Raw genomic sequence first — 19,325 nt, 5'->3', positions numbered from 1 at the left:
TGTTTTCCCTACAGTAGATGGCAGTAATGTCAATTTTCGAACGTGTGTTTCACTAGTTCAAAGATCACTGGGCGGGTTTAACAATGCAGTACGTGTGCTTCTCAGTGGTACTTCTCTGAGAGTCAGCACGCCTAGCTGAAGCAACGTATATGCAGTAGACATCATGGTATTACTTGAAAATGACTCGGTAAGTTACCAAAATTACATTAAAAAAAAATATATAGATATAGTTAAGGTACAAACCATATGACGAGACTGGTATAATTTCGTAGGCGTTGTGCAAATTGCCCTTGTAGAAATCACTGGTGCCTGCTGCAGCAGTAGCTAGCTAACGTGAGCTAGTAACATTAGCCATCTTCCGTTTTTTACCTAGCTGGTTTCAATTGCTGTTTTGTGGTCAGTCAGACAAAAGTAAATCCAGGAATATGCGGAAACGTTCTTTGTTGTAAGTATCCATAAACAAGGTAGATCTATTATAACGAAATTACTTGTAGTGGCAACTGTAGCTGGCTGTTTATAAGCTAGCTAGTGTGGGTAGCTACTACTGTAATGTTAACTCATCCGATTTACTGCTGTCAGTAAAGCTAGTTACGTCCTCACAGTTGTAATAAATACTTCCAATCGTACTGTACTATTTATCGAGCTAGCTAATTTCTAATTGTATAATCTCAATCGGATTATTTTCCTCCCAGTTTTTGACGGAGCTGACACGGCTGTTTCAGAAATGCCGGACATCAGGCAGTGTGGCTATAACGTTAAAGAAATGTAAGTTCATATTTTATGTCGATTATACATGGTATTGCTCATGTGGTTACTCCAAGCAACTGTTTTGCATTAACTAATTGAAGATGCCTCCAGAGATCCTCCCACTGTATTTTGTCTTTGTTGACGAAGAGTGGAAACAGGTGTCTACTAACATTTCTCTGCCCAGTATTTACAGGTAGTTCACAACAAGAGGACCTGTTTTAATCAGTGTTTGGGATTTCCTGAGAAATTTCATCGTTTTTTTTTTAAAGGTCTTTTCAATTGTGTGATACAGTAATCGACAGTAATTGTAGTGGTTACAGGGAGGGTGCTTCAAACAGAACATCCATTCAGTGGCAGTCCTGTGGGCACATACAGTTTTGGATTGAAAAGGCGACTTGGGTTGCCATTGTCACGGATATGTTATTGTGGCCACACAGAGTTCCACTTCTATCATCTAGAAGCAAGATGCCGCTTCAGTAGGCATATGAACACCAACAATGGACAATTAAGGTGTGAAAAACTGCCTGATCCAACGAATCCTTTTTTGTCATGCTGATAGCAGTCAGGATTTGGAGTAACCAGCATGTGTAGTTGAACCCATGGTGGCAACAGTACAGGCTGGGGGTAGTGGAGTTATGGTCTGGGAAATGTTTTACTGGCACTTGTTAGGACCCTTTATCAAGTGACCACATTTGTTGTTGTGAGCCTAAAAAAGATGTGAGCATTTACCTTTTGGAAAGAAATGCATGAGTGTAGATCTTGCAGTAATCAGAGAACATTAGTTGCCTTGTTACAGCCTAACCTGAAACAGGTAATAAAAGCCTGAGAAAGGTTTTTTAATTTGATTAAAACCAGAGTGGAACAGGTGTAGAAGGCACTGTGTCACCTAGATAAAACCAAAACGTACATATGGGTGTGCTAGCTCCTTCACCCTGTGTTCAGTCTGTTGGGTATACTCTATTCATTGATAGGCCATGCTTTAATAGTTAAATACAGTGTTACCATTTTTGATAAGGGATAAGTATGCCTATAGTGCACAACTGACCCCTCTTCAGAGGTCTGCATACCCTTAGTTCTTAATACTGTATATTTCCCCCTTTAGCTTGGTATCAAGAGAGAATTGAATTTTTCACTTCTTAATAAGTGATTGAACAGTACTGACTGGTATTTGCAAGGCTTTGGATATCTTTTTATATCCTTTTTCATCTTTATAAAGTTCCATTACCTTGTTATGCAGGTCTTTTGACAGTTAGTTCTTCTCCCCATGGCTCAGTATCTAGCCTGCTCAGTGCATCCATGTGAAAGCTTACAAACTCATTGACTATTTATACACTGACACTAAGTGCAATTTAAAAAGCCATACCTTGTGTGTCTGTAATAAGGCCAAACATTCAAGGTTATGTAAACGTTTGATCATGGCCATTTTGGTGATTTTCATTATCATTATGATTTAAAAAGGAAAAAACTGTGATAATAAATGGCTTAATATGATCACTATCCTTAAATAATACCGTTTTTTTTTTTGCATGATCAGTCATATTTTTATATCAATGCCAAAATTTCTGTCAGGGTATGCAACATTATGATCGCAACTGTATTTACGATTTCTCAACTTTACTCAATTCTTCTAGGATATGTAAATACAACGCCTAGTATTTCCGGTTTTGAGGTCATTCAGGTTTGAGGTGAATATTTCTGATTACTTGTTGTCACTAACCTTACAGATGATGGGAGAACCAAACCAGTTCCCAGGAAAGGCTACCCAGAGAATTATGAACCAGCCGACAACAAGTGTCTACTCAGAGCGTCAGACGGCAAGAAGAAAATTAGCACAGTGGTAAGTCTACAGCATCATGTGGCAGTTAACTAATTGACCAAAGGGTTTTTGGGTGCATATAGATTATTTGTCTTTCCAATCAAGGTTGAAATCCACTCTGAACTAAGCTGTGATTGTGACTCATTTTAATCATTGAATTTTGTATCTATTTGTTCTGCTTTGTTTAGGGTGTGGCAAATTCATTTTTTGACCTTAACGTCTTTATCAATGTGTCCGGTCTTTTTTATTTAATGAGTAATGGACATAATTGTGACATTGTTGTTGATATGATACTCTGCAGTGCTAAATGTAGTTTTTCTTGTATCTCCAGGTTAGCACAAAAGAAGTAATCAAGTTCCAGATGGTAGGTACTAGATATTTTAACAAATAAACGATGCTCTTAATTCTAGGGTGGCAACAGTCTATTGACAGTCTATAATTGGCAGTCTATAATACAAATGTAGCTATTAAAGCTACTTGAGAGAGTAGTATGCAACGCTGTGAGGGGTGGCGATATTAAAGAATCTAGAATGTCGTATGTATTTAGATCTGAAAGAAAAGAACACTTGCTTGCTGCGTGATTCCATGTGTTACTTCATAGTTTTGATGTCTTCTCTATGAATATACATTTTGGAAAATGATAAAACTGATGAAAAACCTGAATGAGTGGAGGAACATAAATGCACTTACGTCCATACAGGTGTTCTGCACAATACAATTAAACAATAAACACCCTATCTTTCTCTGTATAAAAATGCTGAGCAGGCCCTGGTGACCTTGATGTTTGGAATCAGGCTGGCACGAGGAAAGGATCTAAGGCCTTTTTTCCACTGGTGTTTTACCCTGAAGTCCGGAAATGTTTCATCTTCCATTGACACATGCCAGCCCCAGTCGACCACTAGGCTGTGGCTGAGTATCCAGGCTCTCACTTGGTGCCAAGCCCTGGACTTTAGGACTTAGAGCGTTGTTTGCGGGTTGACGCGCAACGTGCTATGAAAACGCTGCATGGTGTGCTATTCGAAAAGCGCTGTGTAGTGATTTGCTTAGTCTTATGCTTTTCATAATGGTTTTCATCCGATCTGACACACAGATCCCTGATAAAATTAAATAAATACATCAACAGTACGGGGAAGCAAAGACTCAAAACGGAAAGAGTTGGAATGACCGAAGGTGGTCAAAAAAACTGAGCCCTAAGACTGCAGAACCTATAATGCAAAATCAGAATTCTCACAAATTCTTCTATTAATGCTAGATAATTTTGACAAAATACTTCAACTAAATAATGACTACAATGGCTTAGTTGTCACGAGTGTAGGTGGAGAAGCTCGCAGGAGCTTGAGGAAGAAATGTTTTATTGCCCAAGTTCAAATGCCGTATTATAAACAAACTGAGCATGGCGTTACTGTTTATTTTATTATACTACCAGATAAATGTTGCCATTTATTTTTCGTAAACAGAAAACCAAATCGCGTTGATAGTTTACTCGCCCAACCCACCTGAGCCCCTCCTTAAGTCTTTGGTACCGAATATATAGTAGAAACAGGAAAGTCTAAAGCCAACATTATCATAAATCAATGGTGTAGCCCTGTCCCGGGATGAAGCACCAGAGGAAATATGGCATAAGTGACTGACTGAGGGTTCCTTATTGGGTCTCTTTCGGGATGGCAATGCCCCATCTACAGGGCGCAAGGGGTCACTGAATGGTTTGAGTCAAAAAAATGATGCGAATAAATGCCTTCGCGATCACTAAATCTTAATTTTTTTGGGCCAACGTGTTAGACAGCGCTCTCCCTCCACTATCATCAAAACGCCAAATGAGGGAACATCTTTTGGAAAAATTGTGTTCCAGTGACTTGTAGAAACTACCTTAAGGCACACTGAAGCTGTTATGGTGGCTCATGGTCCCACACCTTACTTAACCACTGTTGATGTTTCCCCTTTAATTGGTCACCTGTCTGTAATGCTACAAACGACTATGTAAATCATTTACACTCCTTATTAATACGTCTGTGCTCTCTTCTTGCCAGGCATACTCTAACCTCCTGAGAGCACACATGGATGGGCTCAAGAAGAAAGACAAGAAAAGCAAAGGAAAGAAGACCAAAGCTACCCAATGAGCAATAGACTTTTCGAGAATACTGGGGGAACAGGGACTGTCTTGTACCACCTCCAAGACACTCCAGCTACCCGCTCCTCTACTCCTTTCATCCTGCTCTGAGCTGCTGGCTGAGGTAACCCATCCTCTACCTGGGGACTGCTTTGACATCATGCCACGGTTTTCAGAGCAGTGTCTCCTCTATAGGAAGGAAGGGAAGCTGAGGGTGTTTAACATTCAGAGAAGATGCAAGTGATTTGATTCACCCACCGCAACCCCCATATCAACATCTCTGGTCTGGATCCAAGTTACAAGGAGAGCTGGTGTCACTGACAGGATGAAGCACATTCATGAAATGCCTTTCAAATCTTTTTTGCATTTTACTACTAGGCCCTATACTGATTTTTGTTTAGAATTGTTCCTGGATTTGGCTTTTGTTCATCCATCTTATAACATTTCACCAAAAGTTCTGATTTGCTTTTCAGTTGGACTTTGTCATAACCATTTTCTGGATATATATAAAAACTGTATATGAACTTAGTGAAGTTGCCATATTCATTTGTTCGGTTTGGGAACAAATGCTTTTTGTTGCCATTAGGAAAATCTTAGTTTTTTTTCTATTTCTTAAGGCTATTATTAAGTGGATATGTTCCTTATTGGTCCAATGTGTTTTTCTTCAATGATGTCCACTTAATGATTGGAAGTGGTACATTCACAGTAGTTGGGGAAGGGGAGACCACCCTAGTCCTGGGGTGCTGCAAGTATTCAATCAACCTGGAGGACCAGGCTTTTCTGTCATGTCATTTGTGGTGCCTGGTTGGAACATGATGCTCCAGTAGCTGTGGTACTCCAGGAACAGGCTTTTCTACCCCTGCTGTTGAGACGTTCCCATGGTTAGCTGACACATAAGGCCTCTGTGGCATTTAGGTTGTATACTGTCCAATGTTTTACTGTCATTTGCCTGAAAAAGCGCAGGGAAAAACTGCAGCATCTACATTTGTGGGATGGATGTGTCGTGTTGGAAGATCAAGGGGTGAAGTATTTTGAAACTTAATTTAGTATATTCTTCTAGAATCTCAATGGCATTTTTTGATTATGGAAGGTACCTGGTGCATGGTAATTTTAGTTTTTAATCAAATGCCTGTTTTGCTTACTGTGTAACCTGGCTATAGATGTAACCATGATAATTATCCATTAGGAATAGAATTACTTTCCAGTACATGTGACAGACACACAGCTGCTGTTTACATCATTTGTTGTCCTCTTGGTTATATTGCCATGTATATGAATGTCATTGATAAGGAACACAACTGATATTACTTTAAGTGGATAAATAAAATGCTTTTTTTGATGTTGATTACAATCTGGCAGCAGTTTGTTGAGAACCCATCAAGATGGATTTAAGAATAAATGAAAAAGGAGCAGTTTAACTTTACCATAGGCTGGTAAACTACTTAGTAACATGACCAATGTAGAAGATGAATACTGTTAAGTAATAAATAAACTATATACACAGCTCAACAGCATATGCCACAACTTGTAGTTATAAGGCGGTGTTTCTCTTGTCTGGCCGGTCCTTGGGCGAAACTGCCGTGTGATTCTGGCAGTTCTCCTCCTCCTGGTAGCCATGGTTCATAAATGTAGTCAGGTAGAGGAACAGGGTCTGGTTTAGAAGCATAACACAGGTACTAATGAGGACATCTGGAATTTAGAGCGCTGTCTTTGTCAATATACACTCAACACATCTATAAATGCAACATACAAACTATTTAAAGATTGTATTTTGTTCTAGTAAGGAAATACAGTTAAATAGGCCCTAAACTGTGGATTCCATAGGAGTTGGGTTTTTTGTGCATAGATGTTTTCTGGGACCTTTTATTTTTGTTCAGTGTATTACCAGTCCAGTTAGTGCTACTAGTTCAAACTCAGGCAAACGCCTCTGTCAAATGTTTTTTGGTTTTTAGGATATGGCCACACATGAATATAGAGTCGACATTATTTGGAATTAGGTTACATTTAACCCCTTCAGTGTGTGTCCCTGCTCATTTTCACTAGTGACACTTCCATATTGACAAGAGTAATTGGATGTGGAAAACTAACACTGCGGGAAGACAATGGATACTGGACAATAATTGGTCACCAATATTACACTACTAGAAGAAATGTATGATGGACACCCACAACATGGGACAATAGAAAGATTGAATTATGTACCTTCCACGCCTCCTCCAGATCTCTGTTCCATTTCTCTTTGAGAATGGGTTGGACAGCACAGATGAACTCTGCTCCTACATACTAGAAAAAGAAATCACATCCAAGTAGGGAATCATAAATATAATATAGGTGCTGTTCATAAAATCTGAATATCATAAAAATGTTGATTTATTTCAGGAATTCCATTCAAAAAGTAAAACTTGCATAATTTATATATTCATTCCATGCAGACTGATATATTTCAAGTGTTTATTTCTTTTAATTTTGATGATTATAACTGACAACTAATGAAAACCCCAAATTCAGTATCTCAGAAAATTAGAATATTGTGAAAAGGTTCAATATTGAAGACACCTGGTGCCACTCTCTAATCAGCTAATTAACCCAAAACACCTGCAAAGGCCTTTAAATGGTCTCTCAGTCTAGTTCTGTAGGCTACACAATCATGGGGAGGACTGCTGACTTGACAGCTGTCCAAAAGACAACCATTGACACCTTGCACAAGGAGGGCAAGACACAAAAGGTCATAGCTAAAGAGGATGGCAGTTCACAGAGCTCTGTGTCCAAGCACATTAATAGAGAGGTGAAGGGAAGGAAAATATGTGGTAGAAAAAAGTGTACAAGCAATAGGGATAACCGCACCCTGGAGAGGATTGTGATACAAAACCCATTCAAAAATGTGGGGGAGATTCACAAAGAGTGGACTGCAGCTGGAGTCAGTGCTTCAAGAACCACCACACACAGACGTATGCAAGACATGGGTTTCAGCTGTCGCATTCCTTGTGTCAAGCCACTCTTGAACAAGACACAGCGTCAGAAGCGTCTCGTCTGGGCTAAAGACAAGAAGGACTGGACTGCTGCTGAGTTATGTTCTCTGATGAAAGTACATTTTGCATTTCCTTTGGAAATCAAGGTCCCAGAGTCTGGAGGAAGAGAAGATAAGCACAGAATCCACGTTGCTTGAAGTCCAGTGTAAAGTTTCCACAGTCAGTGATAGTTTGGGGTGCCATGTCATTTACCTGCACACAGTGCCAAAGCTACCAGTACCGTGTGCCCAGTGCCACAGACTGATCGACTCCATGCCACGCCGCATTGCTGCAGTAATTCAGGCAAAAGGAGCCCCAACTAAGTATTGAGTGCTGTACATGCTCATACTTTTCATCTTCATACTTTTCAGTTGGCCAACATTTGAAAAAAAAATAAAAATGTGTATTGGTCTTAAGTAATATTCAAATTTTCAGAGCTACTGAATTTGGGATTTTCATTAGTTGTCAGTTATAATCATCAAAATTAAAAGAAATCAACATTTGAAATATATCAGTCTGTGTGTAATGAATGAATATAATATACAAGTTTCACTTTTTGAATGGAATTACTGAAATAAATCAACTTTTTGATGATATTCAAATTTTATGACCAGCGCCTGTATATACATGTGTACATATAAAATAAATGTGGAGCTTTACTTAACATGCATTTTCAGTGACTGTGTCTTACGCTGTAGTATTTAGGCGGGGCGCTGTAGCGGTAGTGGCTTTTCCCCAGCTCCACAGCTAAACCTTCCAGTTGCTCCAGCTGGTCAAGTCTGGCTACACTCTTCTCAATGAAGGACATCACTCTGTTAAACAAACAGAAATGGTTATGGGAGACCGTCTGATGGTACAGCTTGGTCCATTTCCATCACACGCTGTATCTGTATGATGCCGTTTTGTTTATCCAGAAGGCTCCAGTGGTACAAATGGAAATGAAATGTCCATTTTACTCCATATTCTGTATTTTGAATTGTTACATTTTTTTTTTTGCAAATTAGATGTAAGAAAACCAAAATGCGCTTTTCAAATGAATTTCTTTTTTTTCTTTTTTTTTAACACTAGGGCAAGTTTAAGGCAGAAGGGTTAAATGGGCGTGATGCTCCAGCAAGGACATTTGTACTAATGTCCATTTGAGTGGTTGGAGGGCCACTTGGCCTTTTCCTGGGAGGATGAGAGAAGTGTCTGTGTGGGGATGTAGTGCTAACATCCACATCTGTCTGCTGTCATGCCACTGTAGCCTTCTCACCTTTGATTAAGTACAGCCCTCAGGCTTAATTGGCTTCTTTGGCCTTTTGTGGGAGGAAAAACAAAGATACTTCGCTCAATGATACAACAAAATTGAGGATACAAACCATAGTGAAGTGCACATTAAGAATGTGTTTCTCGCTGGCATCAGAGGTGATAATAGCTAGAATGGAATTGGATTTTAGCAGCCCTTCATTCTCAGCGTGTGACAAACGCTCCCTTGAGATTAAGGGATTCATTCAAACCTGTCAGCAATGTTGATGCAGTGTCATTATTTAGTATATTCCACCTCACCCACTATACCTATGAGGCGGGTTGCCTTGCAAGTCGTTTTTTAGAGGAGGGTTGCCTTGCAAGTCGTTTTTTAGAGGCGGGTTGCCTTACAAGTCGTTTTTTAGAGGAGGGTTGCCTTGCAAGTCGTTTTTTAGAGGCGGGTTGCCTTACAAGTCGTTTTTTAGAGGCGGGTTGCCTTGCAAGTAGTTTTTTAGAGACGGGTTGCCTTGCAAGCCGTTTTTTAGAGGCGGGTTGCCTTGCAAGTCGTTTTTTAGAGGCGGGTTGCCTTGCAAGTCGTTTTTTAGAGGCGGTTTTGCCTTGCAAGTCGTTTTTTAGAGGCGGGTTGCCTTGCTTTATAGGCCAGTATGTGAGATCCATTGGGGAAAAATGCAATGCTGATTGAATTGTAACTAAAGACCCTGTGTAAACATTGTCATGGCGATTTTGAATTAATCCCTGGCTAGAACAGGCTGTGTTTGTTTTGTTTCAATGCTTCTGTTGTTTTCCCATCTCATAGGGAAAGAAAAAGTGGTTGACAGTGCTATAATATACGAAACAAAATGTTTCTATTGCTATAGTATGTATTAGTGATGGTCAATTGTGATATTTTGACATTTGTAAACGTAATGACAAACTCCATCTCTACTGAACATTGGAGTCGTGCAGTTTTGTAGCGTGGTTACTGACCGTAGACCGTGTGCCCTAAGCTCCCGGCTAGTCCGTAGTCTCTCAAGGTCCTCCACGTCTCGGAACAGGAAGAAAACATCCTTGCACTCTGGATGGGTCTCAAACAACCTGTTACCAAGACAACAGAAACATCAGAGCCTTTAAGAGTCAGTTTCGTTAAACCTGTCTTAAAGGGGATCCACGGTGTGTGCTGGGCCTTTGCTATTAAACCCATTAGCTCTTCCCCTTCTCGCCCATGTACTACTGATATTATATATGTATTTAAATGTTAAGTTAAAGGGGATAGTCACTCATTTTTACTGCCATTATTTTCACAATGTCTGTGCTTGGATGTGATCCTTCAGACCATGTTTTTGATATTTTGTTTTGAATATTACTGAATCGTGAAAATCTGTGAAAAGTTTCAAAAAATATAAATTTTGGGGACCAAACTACTATCACAAAAAGAATAGAAAATAAGACTAAATGTCTACAAAACACTGTGTGGGCTTCCCTTTGAGTTCGAGTCAAGATATGCCTTTTAATTGATAAAAGCAGCAAAGCATATAACCCCCTTTCTGTTTGTATCTTAGTCCATGCCCCTCAGTCCTTTAAGTTCTCAGAGTAGGAAGGCTGTAAATAAGTATTGAAAATAGGCTATTATGGGCGTTGTTCTGTTTGTTTGATATTGTTTATGTTTTAAGTCCTGCTGCTATCTCATTATTAGTCCTTCCCTGCTGGTCTCTAGGTCTACTCTAGGAAGCAATAACATCACCAGAACCCAACAGGGGTTCTCCTTCACCTAATAGAGCTAGAACGCATTCCCTTGCCTTCTCAGACACAGTAATGTCATTCAAATTGAACAGAAATTATTTAAGCCCACAATAAGCTGACACAATATGTGCACATGTATGTGTCGGTGAACGTATATACGTCTGTGTTTATTCCCCATCTATCCGCCACCAGTAACTCTACGTAATTCAGTCGAATCTGCATTGCAATAATTCCTCTGTGGATTTTATTTTTCCATGATAAAATAAACTGACAGTCTTGTTTACTCTTTTTAAACAAAATTTGAAGTGTCTTTATAAGCTGTGATTTCAACACAATATGGGAATAACTTTCTACTCTTTGGATTTCTAGAGGACACCACATTATTCACCATGAATGTTGTTCTCGCTTTACATTACATGTTTTTCTTGCTTATGTATGCCCAATGTAGTTCCCACCATAGCCATGGATGTGAGAGGAAATGATCCTTGTCATTGCTGCTCCTACACAGCTGCAGGAAACGACATTTAACGAGGTTGACACTTGGCTCTAGAATGTACTCTCTGTACTTGAGAGGCTATAAGTGGAAGTGAAATTCAAATTCCTGCTTTTTGCATGTAGTAGGTATTTCAGAGGTTTGGCTCTGATTGAAGTTCGGCACCACAGCACTTCAATTCCCTTCCAATTGTTAGTGTACAGAAAATACATTCCGGTGCTGTATATTATACAATATTCAGTAATGATGTTCGATGATGGGTGGTGTAAAACCTTCACAAAAATCTCCAAGCCACAACACAGGGGGTACAGCATCTGGCAGTTGCTTGAAGAACCGAGTGCTTGATTCTGGTACCGCTCTGCCCATATCAGCTTGTTGCCTAAGTGACTTATGTGGACTCTGGTCCAGTGCTGTATTTTCCAACCATTTCCAGTGTACAACCAGGTTTCCAAAACAGGTGGGACGCTGTGTAAAATGCTAATTAAAAACAGAATGCAATTATGTGCAAATCATTTATCCCTATATTTATTTGAAAATAGTACAAAGACAACATATCAAATGTTGAAACTGAGAAATGTTTCAAAAACACGTTTCAAAAAAAGTTGGGACAGGCATGTTTATTACTCTGTTGCATCACTTCTTTTAACAATACTCTCTAAGCATTTGGGAAATGAGGAGACCAACTGCTGTAGTTTTGAAAGTGAAATGTTTTCCCATTCTCACTTGATATATTATTTCAGTTCACAACAGTTGTCATATTTTTCATTTCATAATGCGCCAAATGTTTTCAATGGGTGTCAGGTCTGGACTGCAGGCAGGCCAGTGTTGCACCCTGACTATTACTATGGAGCCATGCTGTTGTAATATGTGCAGAATGTGGTTTGGTCTTGTCTTGCTGAAAAAAGCAAGGCCTTCCCTGAAAAAGACATTGTCTGGATGGTAGCATATGTTGCTCCAAAACCAATATTTATTGTTCAGCATTAATGGTGCTTTCACAGATGTGCAAGTCACCCATGCCATGTGCACTAATGCACCCCCATACCATCATGGCTTTTGAACAGTGTACTGATAACAAGCCAGATGGTCCCTCTCTTCTTTGGCTCGGAGGATGCGTTGTCCATGATTCCCCAAAATAATTTCACATTTTGATTTGTCAGACCACTGGAAAGTTTTCCACTTTGCCTCAGCCCATCTTAAATGAGCTCAGGTCCAGAGAAGGCTGTGGCCTTTCTGGATCTGGTTTATATATGGTTTTTTGCATGGTAGAGTTATTGTTTGCATTTGTGGATACAGCAACGTACTGTGTTCACAGACAATGGTTTTCGGAAGTGTTTCTGAGCCCATGCAGTGATTTTCATTACAGAATCTGTTTTAAGGCAGTGCCGCCTAAGGGCCTAAAGATCATAACCATCCAATATTGGTTTTCCGCTTTGTCCCTTACATACAGTGATTTCTCCAGATTCTCTGAATTTTTTAATGATATTATGTACCGTAGATGTAGGGTTAGGGTTACGGACTCTGTCACATGTGCTCAGTGTGAACATGCTCTCATCTGTGAAGAGAACGGGGCTCCAGTGAAGGACCTTCCAATTCTGGTGTTTTCTGGCGAATGCCAATCGAGCTGCATGGTGCCAGACTGCGAGCACAGGTCCCACTAGAAGACGTTTGGCCCTCATGCCATCCTCATGGAGTCTGTTTCTGACAGTTTGGTCAGAAACATGCACACCAGCAGCCCACTGGAGGTCATTTTATAGGGCTCTGGCAATGCTCCTCCCAGTTCCTCCTCACACAAAGGAGCAGATACCGGTCCTGCTGCTGGGTTGATGCCCTTCTATGGCCCTGTCCAACTCTCCTTGTGTTACGGCCCATCTCCTGGTATCTCCTCCATGCTCTTGAGACTGTACTGGGAGACACAGTAAACCTTCTTGCGACAGCATTTATGAATGTACCATCCTGGAGGATCTGGACTACCTGTGCAACCTGAATGGGCTGCAGGTACCGCCTCATGCTACCAGTAGTGACAAGGACGCTAGCAAAATGCATAACTAGAGAAAAATCAGTCAGGAAGGATAACCATTCACTTTTTGGGTGTTTTCTTGCTGTTGCCCCTCCAGTTCACCTGTTGTCATTTTCATTTGCACCAAAACAGGTAACATAGATTCACAATCACTTATGCTTCTTAACTGGACAGATTGATATCACTGAGATTTGACTTTGTGTTATACTGTGATGAATAAGTGTTCCCTTAATTTTTTTGAGCAGTGTATAAAAAACTGTTTTTGGTGTTCTAATAAAGGGTTACAGTAAAACATGTGACATGTATAAACTCTTTAAGGCAAGCAAAGTTAAATATTATTCTGTGATTGTACTGAACCACCCAGACTAATCAACAATACTATCCTCCTTCCATTAAGGCAGCTGGATGGAGGTACTGCAACCTCCAAAATCACAAATATCAGAGTAACTACCTTCTTGATTTCAAGTATGGTGGTGGCTGGATCATGGGTATGCTTCAGACTAAAGAGTTTTCCAATAAAAACAAACAGGATGTTAAAATAAGCATAGGCAGAATCATTGAGGAAAACTAACTTAGGTCTGCTGCATACCAGGCAATGGCAAAGGAATTCACCTTTTAGCAGCACAAAAACAAACAACGGGCCAAATTTAAACATCTTGGACTTAACAAGAAGACAATTATTTTCAGTGGCCAAGTTTTCACTTATCTGTTTTAAGCGAATTCAAAATTCAAAAATGTCAGTCTTACAAAGCAAATGTATCAGAACATCTCACCTGACAAACATAATAATCCCAACTTTGGCAATGTCCTCTTGGATAACTTTCCACGACTCCTTGATCATCTGGATCTGCTCCTCGTTGAGATGCGCAACGGCATCCTCGGCTTTCGTCTCTTCTGCGGTTCTAGGCGTCGTACCGGATATTGCACAGCCCATTCTTTCTGTGGTTAAATTTCCTTCAGAGACAGGTAGCCTACTTCAGTAAAACCACAATACACTCAAAGTGTACTGATTCACAAAAATGGATAAGCGTTTGACCACCGTGCATATGGTTCACTTAACGCCTTTAGCGCGTATGGCAGGCTACAGTGTCCAACATTCAGGCATGAATGGTATTCAGTTATGTCGAGAGCGTGCGAGCGCTTCTTAATACTAGTTTATTCTCCGTAACCGGGAGGGGAGGGGCAACATTTTCTCCCACAATAATCGCTAAAAGCGCACGTTAATGATATGTATTTTATGATTATAAGCTGTTAATGTTATCAGTATGGATAGCCTACATGTCAAACAATGTAGGGAAACAAGACAGTTCATTACGTTTAGCCTATACCGTGTTGTAATGGTGTTGTGTTGCTGCTAGGCTATGTCTGTTGTGGATGTTATTGTTTGTTAGTATTCATATTGTTTCCGCGTATTTTATCTGTGTTTGTCCCCCATTCTAAACAGGACGCATTCTGAGCACCCCAACTTAAAAGATGTGATCTTGATCGATTTTGACTGGTAAAATAAAAACATCACTGTTGTTGAAATACATGCCCAACTCCGATAGTCCTGGGGTCGTGGGGGATTTCAACGCCGGATTATACCTTACAGATAAAATCTGTGACCCACTCAGTTTTGTTTCCTAATAAAGTTTTGTTTCCCCATTTATAAAAAATGTCCCCTGAGTAATTTCATCCAGGAGCCTGCCCTGCTGAACAACAATCCATTGAGTCCTCATCTAATAAACTCCTCGGGTTGGTAAATATACTTTTATAATTCTGATGACAGCAGCTTATGCGGTTTTGCGGTCACGTTCTCCTGCTGAAAAACTTCAGCGCAGGCTACCTAGTTTGTTACACTTTTACAGTTAGTCACTATCAGATAATAGATCTGTAAACATTAGCGTCTCTGCTTGAATCGTCATCCTAATATGGTTATACATTGTCATTCAGTTGTCCTAAAAAGGGTCTTGGAATCGGGAGACGTTAGGATAATGCACTAGTAAAGATTCAACCATTCAATAATAACCTAAACTCAGCAACTGCTGTCCTCATCGAAATCCTTTATTCATATTAGATTTTTTCCCCTACTGACATTAAAGGAACCAGAAATAATTATGTAGGCTGCTTTAATTTCAATACCTCTGCTTTATTGAGAATATATGCCATACTGTATTAAGTATAAAGTTACTCTGTGTTTCTGGAATGGCAAAGTGTAAGGTCTCACCGTTGAACAATATTTGAACAAAGAAGAGGATTATTTTATAAATAAGAAAAAACAAATAATCACAAAAACTGTTCCAGTGATGTATGAAAACAATGATAGTATGAAATTCTAGCTAAATGTGACAAAATGGGCTGAAATTAACAGCATTAAACCATATTTCTCCTATTATTACACATCAGAGAGAAAGAAAACTCTTTGGTCAAATTCCAAATGGAGCCATCCTGGCTGTAAATCTGCAATAATCACTTCGATGGTGGCCCAGCCTCCCAGGTTTACAACTCTTATTAAATTATTGTACAGTACCTCCCAAAACTTATTTTCACAACTGTCTTGCTATGACCCTCACATTTGCATTGTGGGAGTAACTAGTCATACAGGATAAACAATATGGGTAAACATCACAGATCAACTCTAATATGCTAATGTTGATTTTCTCAAATATACTCAAAACCAGTTTCAAGATTTACAAACTCCTCCTCTTTACATATACTTTACACATTTTATAAAGGTGGTAGAACAAAAATGTACAAGTATAAACATTTGGCACTGTCACCTACATCTCTCCTGTGGTTATAGTTTTGATTGTTCAATATCCCTTGTACATAATATCACGTGACGTTACCACATTAGTGTCTGATGTGAGAAGAAACTGACAGAAATAAACAAGAACTAAGAAAAAAACTAATAAAAGTAGCAGTAGTCACTGGCTAACAGACAGTATTTGTAGTCATTTCTCATCAATTGTATTTACAGGTAAAAGAAGGCTTATTACATGATTTACCAAATGCAATGACTAAGGCCGTCTGTTACGGCTTTCAAGCATTCATGTGTTTGAACCTAAGTTCTGGAATTTTTCTCGCAGGTTTTTCACCAGACTACTCTCAGTCTTTTTGCCAGAAGTCAGTGAAGACATCTTAGCACAGTATTGGTAGTCAAAGCTATTTGCGGTATGGAGTTTTCCCTTTCCTTCAGCTCCTTGCTCCTCCACTCTCTCTTTCTCCCCGGTCTCCGCTGGCCTGACACTTGGAACCCTCTCCACAACAATAACATTGTGCTCATTGGGCAGGCTGGCTTGACTGGCCACATAACAGCTCCTCATGGGTTCCGGGAGGTTCTGCAGGTCATGTAGAGGCAGTGTACCCAGCATTTGATCTAAAGAGTCCCACCTGCACAGTGCAGGTTGTTGCTGAGCCTCTGCCACAGAGGCCGGGCACAGGTAAGCTTTGGATGACTTGGTGGTTGTTTGTCCACTGATAGTGTCTGTGGAGTTGCTGTAGCTGGATGAGTAGGCAGTGGAGATCCATGAGGTGCTGAACCCCACAGTACAACTCTCCATTCTTTCTGGGACAGAGTTGCTACGGCTGACAGGTGAAGGGTGGGAGGATACATCGTCCAGCCTGGGGTTAGTGTATTTGGAGCGTAGCTCCTGGACATCGGGCCAGTGGAAACTCTCTGTCTGCACTGGGCTGCTGGAACCATTGGGACAAGGGGATGTGACCCGTGAGCTGGCCCCAGAACTGAGACTTGTGGCAGGGCTTGGGGAACTCAACCGATGCATGACCACCGGCTCACAGTTGTTAAGTGTCAGAGTCAGGTTAGGCCGACCTGCATACATAGAAGACAGGGCAGAGAAAAGGGACAGCGGTTTTATAATATCAATCTAACAAATTAAAGAATATCACATATCTGATGAGCAAAACAGATCCCCAGCAGCTTACCCCTTTGGACCTTTTCCTCATTGATAGCAGGCAGGTCGTTCTGGGTGAGGTGGTTCTCAGCCTCACTGTTTCTCTGCCTCACCACAGGCTTGCTGTTCTTGATGCGCTGGCTGTACTGGCGGGCCAGCTGAAACACCTTGTTCTTCATCCTCTCCATGTCCTGCAGGATCAGGTCCTCCTCTCCCTGGGAACGCAGGCTGGTGATCCTGGGTAGAAAGGTCCTACTGACCCTCTCTTCAGACTTAAGAGTCTTATCCTCAGAATAGTCCTGCTCTGAGATTGGGTCTGGAGAGGTTGTCATGGGAATCGGGGCTGGGGACTCTTCTGAGGCAGTGCCCATGTCTGACTCCTCCAGGATCTTCAGAGGCTTGATGTTCTCAGTTTCAGGGCTCTCACTGCTGCATCCCCCCTTTCGGGGTCGATGTGTAGATATGGAATGATGTAAACTGGGATTGTCAATGCTCTCCGTCTTCTGGATACCCTTGGGTTCTTCAAGGCTCCCAGTGGCCTCATCCATCTCCATGTCTCGCCAAACTTGGATCATGTCCAAGGCGGGTCTAAATAACTCAGGAGCATCTTTGACACATTGGGAGCTGGGCTCGACATCAGTAGCTTTCTGTGGCTCCAGCACAGGGGTATCATTAGTGCTATTTTCCTTTTCCAGGCCAGGGAGGTCGAACACTGACCAGGAGGTGGGCCGGTTGTTTGGAGAGACCTTCCGGTGTCCTGGAACCACCTGCTCCTGGGGAATGCTGTTGAGCTGACTACTTAACTGTCTGACTAGGCCTGCAGGGATGTAGGACAGGCTTTCCCTGCGCTTGATGCTGAAGCCGGCATCCTGGCGCTCTGCATGCTCATAATACTTCCTGATCTTGTGGATGAGTATCTGGTCCAGGTTGGAGAGAGTGGATTTGCTCTTAGACTCAATCGGGTGGTCTGGTACAGGGGCCGGCGTCAAGGGTTTGGCTTCCAAGAGCAGTGGGGGCTTTGGGATTGAGTTAACTAGAGTCTGGGCCTTCACCTGGAGCTCAGTGCTTTGACTTGTGTTCCCGTTTCTCATGCAGCACAGTTGAGATGAGGGGCTGCTCGGTGAATGCTGGTCCTCTGAGACTACCAGGCTACCTCTCTGGGAAAGACCACTGACAAAATGTTCTGATATTTCACCGGCCTGGTCCAGCACAGAAGCAGGCAGGATGCTGTCCGTCTCCTTCCCCACTGCCCCATCCTCCTCTACCTCACCCAACTCTGAACAATCTCCATTAGTCACTGACGAGTCCATTGCATCCTGATGGAGGGCAGAGCAGTCACTTTCCTCCTCTTCCTCTCTGTAGCGCTCCTCTTCCCTGTAGCGCTCCTCTTCCCTGTAGCGCTCCTCTTCCATGACTCCCTCTTCACACCTCTCCTCAGGCTCCAGTGTCATATGCTGTCTGGGAGCCAGGGGGGGCGAGGCATGAGGCCCTTTGTCTCTGGGTGGATAACCCTCATGCGGTTCTATCACCATTATCTGAGGAACGTTGCTTTGAGAAGACCCTACCTCCACATAAGCCTGGACAGGGAGGCAAGAAGACTGAGAATTAGCCTAATGACGGAATCAAAATGAATGGATAGAACCCAACAGTGAGCAGATGTTTAAATCCCCAGTCGTTATCGGACATCTGATCAATGAGCAATGTCAAATAATCAGGTTAAACTACTACAGCAGTCGTGGCCTCTGAGCCATTTCTAATAGAACATGTTATCTAATGCTGTCAAGGGATGTGAGTGTATAACAGAGTTAGAGTAAAATAATCTGGTTAATCTGCTACAAAGCAGCCACAGTCTCTGATCTGACATCTAGTAGCACATGGCATCAAAAGAGTTAGGTCAGTGTAACGGATCCATTTTAGAGAATGTGATAAAATGAATATTCCATATCAATTCCATATGCCCTTGCTGAACTGAAGCAGTAAATATAGTAATTTCAGTCCAGTTCACATATTTGACCCCAGTGTTGTCGAAACAGACTTAAATCACACATTTGACCCCAGTGTAGTAACGACGGATTTAAATCCAGCTGGCGTCTGGTGGTGGCAGACTGTATGGAGCTGCAGGAGGAGATAAGGGATGGAGGAAAACGTCATGCTTGGCTGGGAATCAGCCATCCCACAGAGCACCCAGGATCTAATCACTGAATGTGCTAAATGTACAAACACATTTCAAAATTGTACACAGAGTCCTCCAAAACGAAGTTATATGGACAGTGTTAAATA

General features: G+C 41.3%; 3 protein-coding genes across 7 annotated transcripts in view; 1 reads left to right on the top strand and 2 right to left on the bottom strand.

Annotated features, from left to right (window-relative positions):
- The first annotated feature begins 55 nt into the window (after positions 1 to 55).
- srp14 (signal recognition particle 14) lies at positions 56 to 6,015 on the top strand. The gene is made up of 5 exons (XM_010878950.4): positions 56 to 187; positions 693 to 765; positions 2,472 to 2,584; positions 2,895 to 2,927; positions 4,591 to 6,015. The coding sequence occupies exons 1-5, from the start codon at positions 164 to 166 to the stop codon at positions 4,678 to 4,680; spliced, it is 333 nt and encodes a 110-aa protein (XP_010877252.1). The 5' UTR covers positions 56 to 163; the 3' UTR covers positions 4,681 to 6,015.
- On the bottom strand, positions 5,641 to 14,279 carry xgb (x globin). Its single transcript, XM_010878951.3, has 5 exons — positions 13,926 to 14,279; positions 9,890 to 9,997; positions 8,370 to 8,490; positions 6,873 to 6,953; positions 5,641 to 6,321 (listed from the first exon to the last, which is right to left on the bottom strand). The coding sequence occupies exons 1-5, from the start codon at positions 14,084 to 14,086 to the stop codon at positions 6,202 to 6,204; spliced, it is 591 nt and encodes a 196-aa protein (XP_010877253.1). The 5' UTR covers positions 14,087 to 14,279; the 3' UTR covers positions 5,641 to 6,201.
- Positions 14,280 to 15,259: 980 nt separating this feature from the next.
- The window catches only part of LOC105015647 (pleckstrin homology domain-containing family G member 3), a 36,806-nt gene continuing 32,740 nt past the window's right edge, over positions 15,260 to 19,325 (bottom strand). For all 5 annotated transcript variants that reach the window (XM_020054431.3, XM_010878946.5, XM_020054432.3 and 2 more), the window contains 2 exons: positions 17,077 to 18,622; positions 15,260 to 16,963 (listed from right to left, as the gene is read on the bottom strand). In XM_020054431.3, the coding sequence (XP_019909990.2) occupies positions 16,182 to 16,963; positions 17,077 to 18,622 (2,328 nt within the window). In that variant the 3' untranslated portion in view covers positions 15,260 to 16,181. The remainder of the gene's footprint in view (positions 16,964 to 17,076; positions 18,623 to 19,325) is intronic.

The sequence above is a fragment of the Esox lucius genome, chromosome 15, assembly GCF_011004845.1.
Source record: "Esox lucius isolate fEsoLuc1 chromosome 15, fEsoLuc1.pri, whole genome shotgun sequence".
In the NCBI taxonomy this organism is placed as follows: Eukaryota; Metazoa; Chordata; class Actinopteri; order Esociformes; family Esocidae; genus Esox; species Esox lucius.
The sequence above is the reverse complement of the archived record's forward strand: the minus strand, read 5'-3'. Positions and strand labels throughout refer to the sequence as shown.